Source organism: Tiliqua scincoides, chromosome 1, assembly GCF_035046505.1.
Source record: "Tiliqua scincoides isolate rTilSci1 chromosome 1, rTilSci1.hap2, whole genome shotgun sequence".
NCBI lineage: Eukaryota > Metazoa > Chordata > Lepidosauria > Squamata > Scincidae > Tiliqua > Tiliqua scincoides.
In genome coordinates, this window is record NC_089821.1 from 98,082,102 (window position 1) to 98,099,910 (window position 17,809).

Sequence of the window (17,809 nt, forward strand, 5' to 3'; positions counted from 1 at the left end):
GAGAAAAAGCAGGAAGTGCGAGCTGGTCATCCTTTGCAACCAAGCCCCCGTAAAGCTCATCTGAAAGGCCAAGAGAATAGAATATTTGAGACCTAAAAGAGTGCTAGTATACAACTATACATAGCCAGAAGTGTAACGTAAAATTCTCAATCAGTTAGACATACGGTGAACGGGGTCAGTCTCTAAATTTATTTAATAATAAAATTGAAGAACCCTTTAAAAGAAAAACAGACGTGTATTTATCTTAATCCATTTTTGCTTAATCCAGTGTGTACACATTTTATCCCTGTTGCATATATGCAACGTTGGGCAAAAACGATTTAAGAACATAAGAACATAAGAACAGCCCCACTGGATCAGGCCATAGGCCCATCTAGTCCAGCTTCCTGTATCTCACAGCGGCCCACCAAATGCCCCAGGGAGCACACCAGATAACAAGAGACCTCATCCTGGTGCCCTCCCTTGCATCTGGGATTTAATTCACTCCAGAGGAACTAGAGCAGAAATGCTAAACTTTGGGTGCTCTGTATACCTCCAAGACAACTTCAACTACTCATACATCTTCTTCTCCAAAAATATACATTTTTGTGTTATTTAAATTATTATTTCTTCTGTTTCTGAAATTGCATTGAACACAATTTAGAAAAAGATTGTTTTAGAAAAGCACCATTAAATTTCAAACACAGGAAAAAATGCATCAAGATAAAAAAAAATTCCTAATTTGGAGAGCACAATTTCATCATTTGGAATAGCAAGTGAGACATGCAATGTTGGGCAGCCTGCTATTTTAACTTTTAATGAAAAATTCAAGAAGTCACTGAAGCCACTAGTGTTTCCAACTAACCCAGCTGATCAAACGTGAAACAAATTTTGTTTCAAACTTGCACAGTTTGCCAGCTTTTCCTGTTACATTGAAAATATCATCACCTGTTGCATAACGAAAAAAACAAAAACAAAAACCAGCTAATACAGCTAATACCTTTTCGTGGAGAGGACAATTCATATTCAAACTCTGCTGGGCAGCGGCTTTAAAGTGAGAGACTATAGCATGCAATGCCATGCTGAATGTTCAGAACAGAATGTTCAGCTCAGCAATTCAACTGGCTGAAATTCTCAGGGGTCTGAGACACACACACACTACAAACCCCAAAAGTGCCAAGAATTAAGAAATGTAGTTATTAAATGTTTATTACACATATCCACGAAACAAAATGTTTGCCAATAAACATCAAAGAATGACATTCATACTACTTTGTGTTTTCCAGCAAGGACTGCTCTCATTGTTTTTAGAAATAATAATAAACACCCTTCTCACTTCTTTGTTCAAAGGTCTTTAAACAGAGCTGAGTAAACAAACCCTTTAAATATCACGAGTCTTAAGAAAGGCTATGTTCAATATGCACTGATGATTGGGGGTGTGTGTTTATTTAAATCCTACTGACCAAAAATTAGAGCAGTGCTGCCAACAATGGTTTCTCCATGGTAAATAATTTAAATAATGGTCATCGGGGGTTTACAACCATAGATCTCAAATTGAATGTACAGCCTTTCCATGTCACTTTCCTTCCAAAAGGGTATGCCTCAGTATAAAGGCCAGAGAGGACAACACCACCTGCTACTGTAACATTGTGTGATGCCTGCACCTCACATTAGCCATAGATCAAACTGGGCATTCAACCAGCCAAAAGCAAACAACCAAAACTAAAACAAGAACGCATTCAATTGACTAGTCAAAAATTCATCAAATTGGTCGTGTATTTTTAAAGTACTCATGTTATTTTTAAAATGATCAACCAGTTTGATGTTTGTTATTATAAAACCACAATTAGTCAAATGTTACTGCGAAAATTAACTTTTTAAAAAAGGCAACAAATTATAACTTAATTATGCTAAATGTGGTTACCATAAGCTGAACGGTTCACTCAAAAAGAACCATTTGGTGACTTTCTTCTGGCATGCTAAGGTCAGTCTATAGTTACAAAGCTTTGCTATGCTGTTAGTAGAGATGTTTTGTTTCTCATACGTAAGACTGGATTACAACCCAAGTCTTACTGAACACAATGAACTTACTTCCGAGTAAAACCAATAACACCATTTTCAGCCATCTCTAGCTGTGATATCTGCAAAGCTGCTGCAGGGTTAGGGAGCAAGTAGTCTTCCTGCCTTTGCTGATAAATACCACTATGACAACATTAAAAAGGTAAGCAATCACTTATGCAGACGCTTCATGAGATATTTGGCTGTGGACAACTGACAATTTTTGACCAGCCAATTAACCAGCATTCCAGTTCTAGCCATGGACTTCCATGAAACCCATAAGGACTTACATAACTCACAAACCCTAATAATGAAATGCTTGCTGTCTTCAAACTGCTACTGTGAAAGAAGTTACTGTTTACAGTATTGGTTCCCAGCATTTTCCACTGGTGGACCCCTTGGCAGCCCATTTCCATAAACTGTACCCCTCATATTAGCCCCGCAAGGTATTCTAATGCCTTTTCCTACCATTATTCAATTATTTTTCAAGTGCCCCTAAAGGTCTTGGCAAGTACCTCTGGGGGTACACATACCGCAGGCTAGGAAACACTGGTTTACAGGTCAAGGTGGGGAAGATCAATAGTCCAATTTTACACATGACTTTCTTAGCAATACTGCTTTTTCTTTTTCCAGAGAGATGGAAATGCAGGAGACAGAACTGCGCTTGCCATATACCTGAAGGATTCTTGATGTGACCCCATTCAAAGTGCCAATAAAAAGTTATCCTTACAGAAATGTGGTGTACATGTAGAAGCTAGTAGGTGAAGCTGGACAGTGCTGGCCCATTTGTGTTGCATAAAATGGGCAACTGGGGAATTGTAACACTGCTTCAGAAGTTTTAAAATGTGGTTAGTGACCAATAAAAGGAAAGAAAAAAAAAGAAGGTTCAACGAGTGTTTCTTTCCACATTAACACAGCCAAAATTGGCAACAGTATTTAACAAATCAATGGCAGTTGCAGCATAAATCCTGCAGTGTGAGCAGAATTTTGGGACTATATGGAGAGCAAAACACCCATATTCATGTATGCAATACAAGAAAAGAGGAACATTTGCTACCAAGAAAGTGTACCAGATCCTTGCCCATTTAGCAGTCAATTCATTTTATAGGCTATCAAACATGCCCTACAACTAAGTATCTACTTACCATTGCTAACCATGCGCCTGGCTACTTCCCAAAGGACCAGCCCAAATGCCCAAATGTCAACTCTTTTATAAGAGTCAAAGCAATCCACTTGGATAGATTCATCTAAGACCTCCGGGGCCATGTAGCGCTTGGTTCCCACACGGGGGTTGTTTCCCACATCCAACTGATTGGTGCTTTGGGAGTGCATCACTGCGAGGCCTATAACCACACACACAAAAAAAGAGCTGTAATAAAGGTACCTTTCCGATTATAGTCATTTCTGCAGTAATCTTGGGATGCAAATTATTTCCAACAGTTGAGCAAATCATCTTCAAGACTATGTGCTGAGGTAGTTTATTAAAATGTTCCCAAGGGAAACAAGAGGGTTTAAAGGAGAACAGCTTCTTGGGAAAGGAACCGAGTCCAGGTCTCAGAGGTCCATAAAACAAGAATAAATGCAATTATTATGTATTATACACTGTATGTTATGAGGAAAGTGTTACAAGGAGGCAGGGGAAGAGTAAAAGCGGTGGTGGAATCAGAACAACTGATATGGAACAATATCAGAGGGCAGAGACAATTGTTGAGCTGCCGATATTGAACAAGATACTGAGAAATCTAACTATAGCTTACTTGGGGATCAGTACAAATATAAGCTCTTGCATTCTCCTTTTAAAGTAATTGCCCAGATTTTGAGTGAGAGAGTGAGTGAGAATGCTTCTGAGATATAAAAACCAACCATACTGATAAAGCACAAAAAACCCCTTTGAAAATGGCATGATGTGGAGGTCAGAAAGGCCTTTATTTGAAAAAGAAATGTAGATAAAGGCTATGCAGCAGCAAAATAGCAAACACTTTGCTTTTGGGCAACACATTGAGACTGACAACTTAAGTATCCATTGTTTTGTTTGAGCATTTGCATTATTGAAACCATGATCTTGGCCTAGGGACTAAAGGTTTCAAGATCATTATTCAATTCATACACCTGTTATAAGAAAACAGTTCAATTGTTCCAGGCTTATCTTAAAAATCAATACAACAACTGCTAGTAAAAGTAGCACAAAAACAAGACTGCAGAAAAAAGTATAAAGTACTACAATAAGAATATGAAAAGAAAATGTCTTCCAAGAAAAACAAATCATAGGTACGGATATGCATCAGAAACTAAACAGCATTCAAAATGAATCTATGGCAACTGTTCTACGCAGTCAGCTCCAACCATTACACATCTTAATAATGAGAAGCCTCATACCATAATCATCAGATAGCACCACTTTATCTAAAGTAAACTGGCAACCACTGGAAGATGAAGAGGTGCACCAGGTAGTTTATAGGAAAACAAAGCTCAGACAAATAGCCTTTTCATGAGTCCATCAGTAAACTATCACTTGGTAAATGTGCCATTCTACAGTGAAAATGTGTTTACTTCAAATCTTGGATACATCAAAGAGTGGAATTCTGTGTGGTAATCAGGCCTTTTCAAAGGGAATAGGCTGCATCTGCATATCAATTTCAAAGAAAGAGCAAAGTTATGGGGCAGAGAAAACCCATTTGATGAGTCACAGAAAGAGTAGCAAAAGTGGCACCTTTTATCACTACGGCCACTTGAACATAACCGACAAGGCAGGAACACTGGCAAACCCACCTTACAAAATCAATGTTTTGTAATGCCACCAGCTAAGTCTAAAGTATTTTATACTGCCAGTTCAGTGTATATTACAGCCCACCAGTTCCAATCATCTGGCCCTGGTGGCTTGGGTTGGTTTTGCTGTAGTCTAACTGAGCTGTGGAGCAGGTGTGTGCCATGCCTGTCAAAAGCTGGCTATCCTACAGTTATCCTAGTCCACAGTCTCTCCTGATCAGATGTGCCACAAACCCCTAGGACTTATATCACAACTGAACAACCCAGGTCTTAAATTATGGGTGGCACAGCATTGTGCTAGCTGCTGCACTTTGTTGGGGATTCAATATTTATATATTACTTTTCAACAAAACGGTTTTGTCCATCCACTGACATATCTAGGAGGTGGAGGAGAATCCCAGGCATTGGGCTGGGGTGGAACTGGGAGCCAGGGCACGAAGGAGCTGACTGGTTCGAAGATGGGCACCCACCTGTACTCACCTTGGTCAGTGGAGGTTGCAACACTGTCTCCAGTGTTTCAGCAGGCACAGACACTCACAGCAGGTGACTCCTAACTGCTATGGACATGCTCACATGGAGCAATCTGTAGGATGGCTCTTGCCTTACCATAGAGGGAGAACAAAACTGCTCCAAGAACCGGGCAGGGCCAGGAAGGGGGAGGAGCTAAAACAGAGCCTGCATGCCTACGATGAGGGAGGCTTAGAGAAAAAACAGAGGGAGGCCAAAGACACCTTCCCTTCCCTAGGAGAAATCTTGAGTCTCCTGTGGTGGAGGAGCCAGGTAATGCAACTCCCTTCCTGCCACTCTGAGACTACACTAAATGCACTGGGACACCTGCGGCTCAATCTTGCTGCCCAGCTGTTTCTGTGCTGGGCCTCTCACTGAGCAGGTGTCTGAGTAGGTGGGCAGTGGAGGTACCTCACAAGTTCAAAGCAATTTACATAGCAAAACAGATAGATAAATGGTCTCCTGTTCAAATGGGTTCACAATCTAAGACGATGCAGAAGAGATACTAGCAAATATGCGACACTGGAGCAAATAGGGACAGGGACTTTGTTCATCCCAAAAATGATCAGTGACATTAAGCGGACAGTATGCCAGGTTAAAAGGCAACAGCTGACACCGTTGGCTCCCTGCTTAATGGCAGTATTACATCTTAAGCCAAATATGAGATATGCAAGATATGAGAGATAGGACCAGCAGAAAGCTTCCAAATCATTCTTTTCAATAGAAAAGAAGCCTCCATTTCATGTCATTTGGGGTTTTTCCTCAATTTTTCATTACCCTCCCATGTAAGTCTTTAAAACTGCAAATAGACATTTGTTACTTTTTGTTTTTTCTTAAACACAGGGCCACACAATCAAACACAAGAAAATGCAAACAGGAGCAGATAGAAGCATGACTTTTTTTTTAAAAAGGATGTTTATGTGCCCTCTAGTGGATGTCAAGACTCTTTTGAAATAACTGGAATTTTGAAAGGCCCTCAAGAATTGCAGTAGATTATCTGGAGACTTTGTAGTGTCACATTAGTATTAAAAATGAAAATAATAATAAAGGAAATTAACTCACCTAAGTCAGCTATGCAACACTGTCCATTTTTCTTAACCAGGATATTTTTACTTTTCAAGTCTCGATGAGCAATGGCAGGTTTTCCTTGGGTCCCAAAGATCTCTATGTGCAAATGTGCAAGGCCACTAGCTATGGACAAGACAATCCGTAGGCAGCTCACTGTGTCCAGCGTAGTGAGCTGTAGATAGTCATACAAAGAACCCATCTCATGATAATGTGTAATCAGCCACAACTGAGTGCTAGAATTCCTAGAGGTCATATCTGAAGCTATAAAGCCTGGAAGGAGAGAGGAAACATGTATTTAAAAAATCAGGTGACTGATCAGATGCTTTGTACCCCACTAGCTATACTCTCGCTGGAATTACCACCTCCTATTTCCCCCAAAATAGAACTGATGAGTGCATGTTGCACTTAAGAGAAATAGGTTACTGGGCTCCATCAAGCATCAGTTGAATAGCTTGCTTGAGATTTTGTATCGGGTGAAAAGAAATGGTTGTCACACAATAATGGACAACAATGCTACAATATAAAGATCTTTGAACTTTAGTCCTAGTAACTCTGCTCAGAGGGTGCAAACCCACCTCCTTGACAATTTCCAAGTACCGTACACGCTTGCGTTAACAAACATGGCACGTGCACTGGGAACTCAGGCTTATTCACAGGCAGTATTCAGTTACAGAGAGCCATGTTCCCAAGCCTCCGAAATCACAGGAGACACCACCAACCACGAACCACACGCCCCTGGCTCATCTACTGCATCTGCTCATTCAAGTACAGGATTCAGGATAGCAAAGATAACTCCCAGAAAAGGTGAGAGAAGAAATCAAGAGAGATTCCCAGGTAAGTATGAAACCTGACAGCTCAGCTAGTAATGTTCACTCATCTCTAAAGTTGAGAACTAAAAACCAAGAAGAAGAAGAGAAGAGCCATATACATCTCACAGCATTTTGCAAGGCCCAAATAGAAGGAAAGTAATATGAAATGCCCTCCCCCACCCCTAAAAATAAATGCCAGTTTGATTCATGAAGCTGGTTGCACAAATAGCACTCGCCCATGCTATTTTCCACGCAGCAAGCTTTCCTAGAATTGGCAGAATTGACTTACTAATGGAGCAGCCATCCATTTCAGGGCTCCATGGCCAATGCTACCAAGTTCCACGTGAAATCAGCAGGTTAACTTAAAACTGCAATCATGCATGAGCATATGAATGAAAAGGACACCCAGTCACCCTCTCTCCCCCATCTTACGAAAACTGGACACAGGAAGCTTTAGCCTTTCAGCTTGGATACATGCATACATGCCACTGCAGCCCTCAATTTGTCCATTCATCCTTTTTTCCCTTTCATGAGGTTGAAGCATTGTGACACTGTCGTAGAACCAAGATGCAGTTTATTTTCCTGTGGACCTCGTCACAGAGCCTTCTCATGCCACCATTACATTCTGGCTTTCTCAATAAAGCAAATATATCCATCTTGGCAAACCCCAGTTCCACTGGACAGAGGGAAAATTTTCCATTCCCCAAGACACTGTTCTCTCCTTCCTCAGGTTGGTTAAAATTAAAATGCAGAAGTCTATATTGCAGATAAAATGTGCATATTTATTTCTGTTGATACTCAGAACCCATGTAAACAAACCGCAGATCAAAAAAGGATCAGGATGACTGAGTTTAGATTGCTCCCTTCATTTTTTCCCCTAAGGAAAGTCTCAGTATAAGGTTACACAGGAAAGAGGTTTCCCAAAGACTATTTGAATTCAGCACTACTGCAGAAAGACTGCATGGATAAGCAGGTAGGTTTTGTGTATTAGTTGTCTTAGATACATCTGGGTCCAGACAGGGAAATAGCTCTAACCAGCTCACCTGCTAGAAAAGAAACGCGCTAGTGAACTGGGATTTAAAGTCCACCCGATTATGTCATAGGGTAGATAAGTATGCCCCAAGTAGGTATAAAGTAAGCAATCAGTAACAGGTGGTATCAGGTGAATCAGGTGGCAACATCAACCACTTAAGGGTGCAATCCAAACACTCTCTTGGGCCGACGCAAGTCCCTTGCACCTGTCCAGAAGGGTCTCAAATGTGCTGTAAGGCACATTTTCACCTCCTTGAGAGAAAGCCTGGCGGGCACTCCAAGAAGCGCTGCTCTGCGGAGGCTGACGCAAGCCTCCGCGCCGGCTTCATCTCTCAGACTTGCATTGGCCGAGCTGGCAGGCCCAAAGAGAAAAGGTAGACGGGAGGGAGGCGTTCCTGGGCAGGGGGAGGGTGGGCGGTGGGTGGTTCTGGAGGCGGGCAGGGATCTGGCAGATACTGGATCCCAAACCCTGTTCCCAAGGAGAATGGAGTGGCTTCAAGCTGCTCCATTGTCCTAGAACGTGCGCCACCTCAGGAGGTGGCGCAAGTTCAAGGAGAACCATAGGGGCCAGCGGCCCTTACCCAGGGATAAGGGGAAATGTTTCCCCTTGCCTCTGGCTGAGCCGCTTCTGGCCCCTGTTCTGCGCTGGATACAGCACATGCCTCTTGGCTTGCCTGTTCCCGCGCAGGATAGGATTGTGCCCTAAGTTACTTAAGGCCAAGGCCAAGGATGCTTGTGTGAGATTCGGCTGGTTCCCTCAGAAATCACAACTGTGTGCGGCCAAGCTCTTGCCTACCCCTTAGAAGAGAGAGATGATAGACTCTTCAAGCTGATTTTGGATTCAGCACCAGATATGGAATTATTTTGTTATCAAGTTCATCTGCAATCACTTTTGCTGAAACCTGTACCTGGCACTGCCAATGGTCAAAGATACTTCCCAAGTCTGCTAGTTGAAGTCTTTTCTCATTGTATTACCCACCCATCCCCTTTTGTACTTCTAATAAATTCTTTTATACATTTTAAAAATACCTTTTATACATCTCTCTCTGCCTGTGGTTCATCGAACTCAAATTACCCAGTCCTCTCAGACCCTGGGCTATATGCTACAATGTAAGTTTTGGAAGGTTTCTGAGGTCAGTCTCTCTTTGCCTGGCTTTGTCCTCAAGATGGCAGTGGAGTCCACAGATTTGGGCACTCACATGGGACGGGGGGGGGGATAAAGGAGATACCAGCCAATAGTGCCCGCCCTCCAAACACAATGAACAGTCTACCTAGACCTCTTCTGCAAGGCCCCATTTGATTTCAACAGCATCTGGTCACTGTGATTCACTATTTATTTATTCTTAAGTTGTCCCATGTGGCCCTACCCCACCCCACTAAGGTCTTTAGTAGAGGACCATCTATGTCCACCAGAAGTGTAGTTGGTGAGAACAAGGGACAGGCCTTCCTGTTGTCATACCCAGATTTTTAAACTCTTCCCCCTCACCATGGGGCAAGGAGAGATTCACCCAGTTTCTCACCTTATCGAGAAGCAATAAGAAAGATAGTCTTATTGCAAAGAGTCTTTGATACTGGTCAGCTGTCTGCCAAATGATAGTCTTGTTAAAACTATTTGACTGACTCTACTCCTGATTATTGTGCTGCTCTATTGCCATTTTAAAAGAAGCATTGTTTAACATTTGCTTATTTTTATCTTGATGAACAGAGATTGATTTTATTGCACTTTTGTATGCCCATCCAGATGGGCACGTAGCTTATACATTTTAATATAAAATATACACATTTTATGATAAGGTGTGGGGTGACCAGATGTCATAACTGGAAAAGAGGACAAGACACCCCAAAATGTAGGACATTCAAGAAAAATGTAGGACATGCCAAAATAATAACTAAAAACACTTATAGTGTTTAAATGAAACACATGAAATATATATTACTTATTAAATTTAAAAATAAAAATTAAAAAGCAATAAAAAACCAAAAAACAGCACAAACCACCACCAAACTAAACAACCAAAATAATGCAGAGACAACTTTCTAGAATCATGATACCACCAGGCCCTGTAAAATAGATTACAGAAGTAAAATACTCTTGTTTACAAGCCCCTTTTGCCCCCTAATGTGCACACACCTTTCTCTCTTCCTCACAACAATATAAAACAAGATACCAAGTCTGCATCATTTCAAGAAGCCAAAAACATACCATGCATTTGAGACAGAGGTAGGATTATCTGCTATCCAATTTTAGGGGGCAGAACTTGCCCTTTCAGGTTCCACAGAGTCATGATTGATTTCTTAATGCTCTGCCTTCTGTTAAATGCTACTCTTCCCCCCCATCCCTGCAACAAGTGAACTTCCAAGGAGTCTCCCTGCCACTGCTAGACCCCGTCTCCACTCATTCAAAACACATATGCACTCTCTCTCTCTCTCTCATCCCTGCAACAAGTGAACTACCAAGGGACCTTCCCCTCACCCCACTGCAGGACCCTGTCTCCACGCACTCAGTGGGGGAAACTGGTCTAGTTTAACTTGACGTTGTCTGGGAGAAAGTTATTTTTCTTTGTTAAAATTGATACTATCTTAATTATTAGAGAGTTATACATTTATTTAAAGGATTTCAACCCTGCCTTTCCACCCCACATTGGCTTACAACAATAAAAACAATGCAGAGTAAAACAATGCTTAAAACATTAAAACAATAGAACAGATCAGACCCCAATGGATCACACAACCATTAAAACTGCATTCATTAAAAAGTGCCAGCCCATCATGCCAGCAATGAAAGGTCTCCTTAAATAAAAAAAAGTCTTAAGGCCCCATCAAAAGGTCTCCAGAGAAGAAGCTGTTTTTAAGCCATTTCTCCCCAATGTTACATATACCCAACAGGGACCAAATGTGGATTGGGGAAAAATGGGTTAATTCTAAGGACATGGAATTCCACAACCAAGGAGCCACCACCGAGCCGCCACCATGTTCACAAAGCATAGCCCCTCAAATCTACCTTTTTAAACTTACCCCACCTATCAGTGGGCAAAGCACTACCATTAACTCCTTACCTAAAATATTTTCGTGCCTCAGTAACACAGTGTTGTATAATTCTGTTTCCCTAAACCAGGATTTTTCATCTCGAGAAGAAAAGATCTTTACTGCAACATTTTCACCTTGCCATTGCCCTCTCCAAACTTCTCCATATCGGCCTTTTCCTGGAAAAAAAACAGAACAAAAAAAGATATTACCATTCTTCCTTATTACATGCAAGAGGAGTACACTGAGCATGGATCTGATTAGAAGCCCACCACTGAACTCAGTCAGCCTTTAAGGGCCTTTAAAAGCTAAGCTGTCAATGCTGTCCTGGTTCCACAGCAGAGATTCTCACATCAGGTCACAACTGGATACAGGAGAGTGGCAATGGAGCAAGGACATAGAATAAAATCAACAAGAAAGCCCATGTCCCACCACCTCCTTACAGAGGTGGCACTTGAGATTGGGATTGGAAGAGGATTCCTTTCTGTTCAGGTCTGCTGCACTGCTTTAGCATAAAATGATGGCTTGACCACCTAACCTATTCTTTCATATATTTCCTCCATGTTTTGTTTAAAAGGCAAACACCAGTGACTCTTGATGGTTTTGAACCACTCAAAGCACTACAGCAGGAGTTCCCAAAGTGCATGTCACAATACCTTAGGCATTGCAGCATATCCGTAAAGCAGCCACAGGCTGTCTGCAGTGGCCCCTCCTCTCTATTCCCCCAGTGCTACTCGTGAAATCTTGTGAGATTTGTGAGATCTTCTGAGATCTCATGAAACATTGTGAGATTTAGGTGAGAGCCAAGATGGCAGCACAAGATCCAAAATGATGACACCTGACTGAGGAGGCTGTGGGGATGTTGTGACCCAGGTAAGTTTGGAAACCACTGCACTAGAGGGTTGGCTCCAGGTCTGACGCGGTCAGCGAAGTGCTCCTTTTTTTATGTAGGTTAGCTTACACTTTGGAAGTAGCAACAGGTGAACTCCTCCTTGCAGCTGGAAGCCATTTCCCTCCTTCACAAAATCGCAGAACACAATGTGTGAAAAAAATGGTTGCTTGGCCCAATTCTCCCTGAAAGGTGCCCCCTCTAAAGGTGGTAACAGCTGTTCCTCTAAGTGTCAAGAGTAGCTTGGCAGATGCTTGATGATGCCAGTCTCTGAAGGTCAACTATCCTGGTCAACTCCACCAATATAAAATGATGCTGTTCTCACATAATAATGCTCTGTTCAGGTGCAGAATGCAGTGAAGTTGTGTGAATGAATGTTCAGATAAACAATCCATGCACACTATATACAGATTACACCTGCATTGAATTGAACACGTGAGTAATTATACTAAAGGACAGACAAGCAATTATAGTTCCTGGGTACACAGACATAACCAGGTACATATTAACATGCGAAGAGTCCAAATGAGTTACTTCTTTGGGTATTTGGCATCCTAAGAACTAGGGTGGATTCAGATGTCCCAGACTGTCTACAGCTTTAATTACAAAGGAGAATATATGAACAAGTAGCAAATGTCAGAGTTGAAAGGTGCCTTAGAGGTCAACAAGTCCATCTATCCCTGTTCAGTGCAGGCAATTGCTAACGGAGTTATACACAGACTGTCAGCCATTAATATTGTCTATTCCAACTGAAAACAGCTCTCCAAGGATTTTGAACCTAGGACCATATATGCATGCAAAGCATGTGCTCTACTCACCACTGTGACATGGCCCCTCACATCCCTCTGGAGAGAGATTTGCACAAGACAGTGGTGCATGTTTGGCATATAAAAGCAGCAGCCACATTTTGCACAATGTCTGTTAGAATAGCATGAGAGCTGCACATTAGAGAACCTTGGTATAAACTGAACAGGCTGAAGTGCATTTTAACTTCACTGTAATGCCACCTGCTTTCTTTGGCAGGAGTACATGTCTGAAGTTGGTCTCTCATTTCTTTAGCTCATTTTTGGCACAAGTTCATCAGTAACAGGTGTAATCCAGGGTAAAGGGATATATGAAAGTTATGAGGCATTGGTGTTACACAGAAGGGACTTCCTATCCAAAGATTCCACTTGCAACGCAATACAGGCTGACTATTAACCATGTGGTAACTTAAAACAGAGAGTGGTCCCTTCTGGGAAGACTCAGTACTAAGCCACATATTAACTACAGTGGCGATTTTAGGTAGAGAGGATCATAAAAGTAAATTAACCATAAAGAGTAACTGGGAACACTTAGGGATTACAGGCATCTGACAACATACTAGCTGATATTTTCAACAAGATCTGATACTGATTGTCCAATATTTATTGCATAATTTGAACAGATGTATTTTTCACTCACTATTCAGTGGACAGAACATAAATATCAGAATGGTCATAGCTTACTGGTACAGCACCTGCTTTGCACACAGATGGTCTCAAGTTCAATTCCTGGAATCTCTAGGCATGGTTAGGAAAGACTCTTCTCTGCCCAAAACCCTGGAGAGTTGCTAACCATACCAAACTAAATGGACAAATGGCCTGACTCACTAGAAGGCAGGTTTGTATGTTCAAATAAAAAGAAACCAGAACACAATTCCAGTCAAGACAAGTTAGCCACATGACTTCAGGATTGTTTTGCAAACCCGGGGTGAAAAAATTCCTTTCAGCCACACATTGTGGAAGCAATACAGGTATGAGAAGTAGACAACCTGAGAAGGCTCAATACACCTCCCAGATTCATTCCAATGTTACTACAAAGTTGTGAAAAGCAATAAAAGGGAAATGGCAACCATGCCATTCCTGTAACACAAGAACAAAGAATCCCCTTCCGCTCCATTTTCATTTCAGTGGTGAAAGAAGCAACATTATATGATGGGGGGGGGGGGAGGGAGAGAAAAGCAACTGACAAGAGAAAAAACTTTATTATTTAATTGTAAAACTCCTACTATTTGGGCACAGCTTGGCTAAAAATGAATCCAACATTATTGCTTCAGAATTTCCCACACAGTGTCATTTGCTTAACTTTTGTTTAGTACAGAGAAAACATCTCCCCCCACACACAGAGGATTCCTCAGACTGTCCCCTGCAGAATAAATCACAAGATTACTAACCTACACATTCCAACAAGGTAATTTGGCGAGCCACTGTCCTCTGTACCAGGAAAGGAAGACCAGAGCCACTCCCAGAGGTGCAGGAATGGTCCAACAAGTCCTGTGTGAAAATAAGATGAAACCGTTGGGCACCAATAGTCAAATGGAGCAGGAGCAGATCCAAGGAGCTCATCTTCCACTGGTCAACTGCTCAAGAACATCTGACCCTAAGATGAAAGGCTATACCCTCTACACCAGTGTTTCTCAAACTGTGGGTCGGGACCCACTGGGTGGGTCACGAACCAATTTCAGTTGGGTCATTACAATATTTCATTACAATATACTCATTACAATATTTCATTTTTAATATATTAAACTTGATGCCACCATGATATGTAACTGCATTTGGGGAAGTGTTACAGTACTATACTTTTAACAGGCTACTCTGTATATGCTTTTAACAATGAAAGTCAATGGGACTTACTCCTGGATGAGTGTGGTAGGATTGTTCTAAATTTTCCTGCTTGATGATGGCACTTCCAGTCAGGACATCACTTCCAGTGGCTCCTGACAGGTTCTCATTCTAAAAAGTGGATCCTGGTGCTAAATGTGTGAAAACCACTGCTCTACACAGTTTAACATTAAAAATATGCCAGAATATGGTTTACTAATGTACCAATTATTGCTCCTGTTAGTACAGTTTTTACACTTCATAGTAGTCTTAACTTGTGTACAAGGAAGTTCCAATGATTTTAAATGCTGTCAGTTCTCAATTTATGCTTATGGCTCTTTCCTGAAATCCCCAACTCCAACCACATTGTCAATTTATCCCTTTGTTTCCTACATTCCTTTATCCCATATCCCTTAATTCCTAAAAGGGAATTTTCCTTCCAGTGAATGGGAGCTGAATATTTCTGGACTTTCCAAAACTGCAAGCCACACCACCGTCCAGTAACGGGAAACTACAAGCATATTGTATGTCACAGAAATGCATTAGCCAAACTAAACCACTAAGTTTTGTTTATGAACATCTGCCAAAAAGGAACACAGTTGCCTTTGCGAACGCATAAGTGCCGAGATTACTGAAATACAACTCCTTCTCTATCTATTGAGGTATTAATGCAGAGCATTGCCCAATTTTGAAAGCCACTCCTGGTCAGCACAATTTGTAGAAGCCATGCAAGCTTCCCATGGCTTTTTTTTTTTTGTTTTTAGCACAGGGACTACGTTTTTCTCTAGCATGGTTATTAGAACTGTATGGTATCTCAGAAGGTATGACTTGCTAAGCAAAAGGAAATGGCATGAAGTTCAGTGAACCTCTTACCTAACACCTCATCCTGTACAAACGCACATAAGAGACCCTAGAAGGTATGCCACTCACCACATGCTTAATAGAATTGTTAGCATGAGGATTTTAAAAAGTTTAAAAACACTCCAAAGTAACCAAAACATAACCCTTCTATACTTTCTACTGTGGTTTTAGCACAGCAAAACACCCAGTTCTTGAAGTCATAATCAGAATAACTTGAGGCCATCCATTTTCTAAAGTTATCAGTGGGACAAGAAGATCAAGCTCTGCTTTGTGTCATACCACAAAATGCTGTTTGAAATCCTTCACATATGGACACAAGGTGGCAGCAAAACAATTTCTTTTCTTTAGCTTGAGAGAACATGCAAGGAGAGATCCTACCAACTATTATAGGACAGGCAAATGCTATGGGGCCCCTGTGTCATACCAGAACTGTCAGAATCATCCAATTCATAGCAAGCCTTGCTTTCGGAAACGTACTACTAATTAAAATACTACAAGAGCTTCAAGAATAAGGCTCAAAGAAACAAAACAAAACTTGGTCCATTCTGACCGAGTTCACCCATTAAACATCTACATGATTTTAACATGATTTAAAGTTTGTTCATTAAATAAGTGACATTGGCAGAGAGTCGGTTGGTTTGGTTCCCTGTAGGGAACTGTGCCTTTATTTCATAGACATAAATAGCTCGTTTAGGTTTTATATACTAAAAGCACACAAAATTTGGCTACCCTAGGCCTGTATAGAAACTCAGGGTGCCAAATACCAAACTCCACATAATAGTGGAAGTCCAACTTTGCAGTTGCCGCAACATTTGTGACCATGTTAATTAGGATTATTAAGTGCTTTAGGGAAATGCAGTGAGAACGCAAGTACAAGTATAGATTTTTCTATCTCCAGATATACTGCACTCAGTTTTGTCCAGCAAACACATTTACCAGAGGCTCACAGCCAAAAAATCTGGCTAGTATATGCCAATCAATATGAGAGACTCAGACCCTTCCAGATACAGCCTACCTCTTTGTGCTTCCTAACCCAGAGATTGTCTGGCCTCCCAACATTTATCTTTTGTGTCCACTCCCCTTCTTTGGCAAGATCAACAGAACATAACTCCTCTGGCAGCTTCACTGTTCAGCAATGCATTGCCTACATCCCTTTCTTTCAAGCTTCTTCCTTCTTTAAAACCCTCAGGAAGCAGAATTTCTCTTTGTGTTCTTCTGGGGGCTCCCCAGTCCAGCATGGGGGAGCCCCCCCTTTTGTGGAGGAGGGCCTCTGTGAGTTACGTGGTCGGCATCTGGGTCATCCTTCTCCATCCACCTGGAAACAAGGCTGCTCCCTGGCCTGGAGAACCCTCCCCTGTAGCCCAAGATTGGCTTTGAGAGGAGGGAGGGTTATACAACACACACTTTCTTCTCCTTGGGTCACTGTCTCCTCCAGCAGCTGTGGAGACACAACCCCCAGCCTTGCATCCTTCTGCTATCACCTCATCACTGGCATGAAGTGAACCCTTTACACTGTGACCTGCCTTTTGGACATATGTAGCCCCACCGCCTTTCCAGTGCAGAAACTGCCTCCCTAGTGTTCCCTTTGCCTCAGCAACCAGGAAGTAGGCTTTGAGAAAGGTCTACATCATTGCAAGACCTGATTCTGGCCCATCTACTGGCTGCAGTGTTCACTGTGAGATTAGTAGCTGGTTTGGTAGCAGTGCACTACCTGGCACGGGGCTCAGCAACTGTATTAGCTGTTCATTCATGGGACAGGGTAGCAGATCCTTCTGGGAAGCTTGATGGGTGCAAGGATGTGGGCTGCAACAGTACTCCCAGACAGTTCAATAGATGACAGTATGCTCAAATTCTTGGGGTGCTGCAGCCAACATAAGGGAACTCTGAGGTGCAAGACTTTTTGAAGCAGGAAGAGCATATATTCTCCTTCACAGTTCCAAGAGCAATTCACTTGCAGATAGAAAGACTGTGGGGAACATCCAGAAAAGGGAGAGGGGAAGATTGCAACTGCCACCTCCACAAGTTCACACACTCTTGCCTTCATACTCCCTCCCTCCCTCCCTCACCTAGGCAGCTCAGTAGTTTGTGCATACCTTGCAGTCTGGGACTGCCCAACTTAGGTCTGCTGTCTCCTGGAGCTGGGATACAGGAGCCCAAGCTCTAGAGCAGTGTTTCTCAAACTGTGGGTCAGG

The 17,809-nt window shown here is 42.0% G+C and overlaps 1 protein-coding gene across 3 annotated transcripts in view; it reads right to left on the reverse strand.

Annotated features, from left to right (window-relative positions):
• The window catches only part of ACVR1 (activin A receptor type 1), a 141,620-nt gene that overhangs the window by 8,920 nt on the left and 114,891 nt on the right, over positions 1 to 17,809 (reverse strand). For all 3 annotated transcript variants that reach the window (XM_066612013.1, XM_066612012.1, XM_066612010.1), the window contains exons 5-8: positions 14,327 to 14,426; positions 11,276 to 11,422; positions 6,373 to 6,648; positions 3,183 to 3,380 (exon numbers count right to left, since the gene is read on the reverse strand). In XM_066612013.1, coding sequence (XP_066468110.1) covers positions 3,183 to 3,380; positions 6,373 to 6,648; positions 11,276 to 11,422; positions 14,327 to 14,426 — 721 coding nt within the window. The remainder of the gene's footprint in view (positions 1 to 3,182; positions 3,381 to 6,372; positions 6,649 to 11,275; positions 11,423 to 14,326; positions 14,427 to 17,809) is intronic.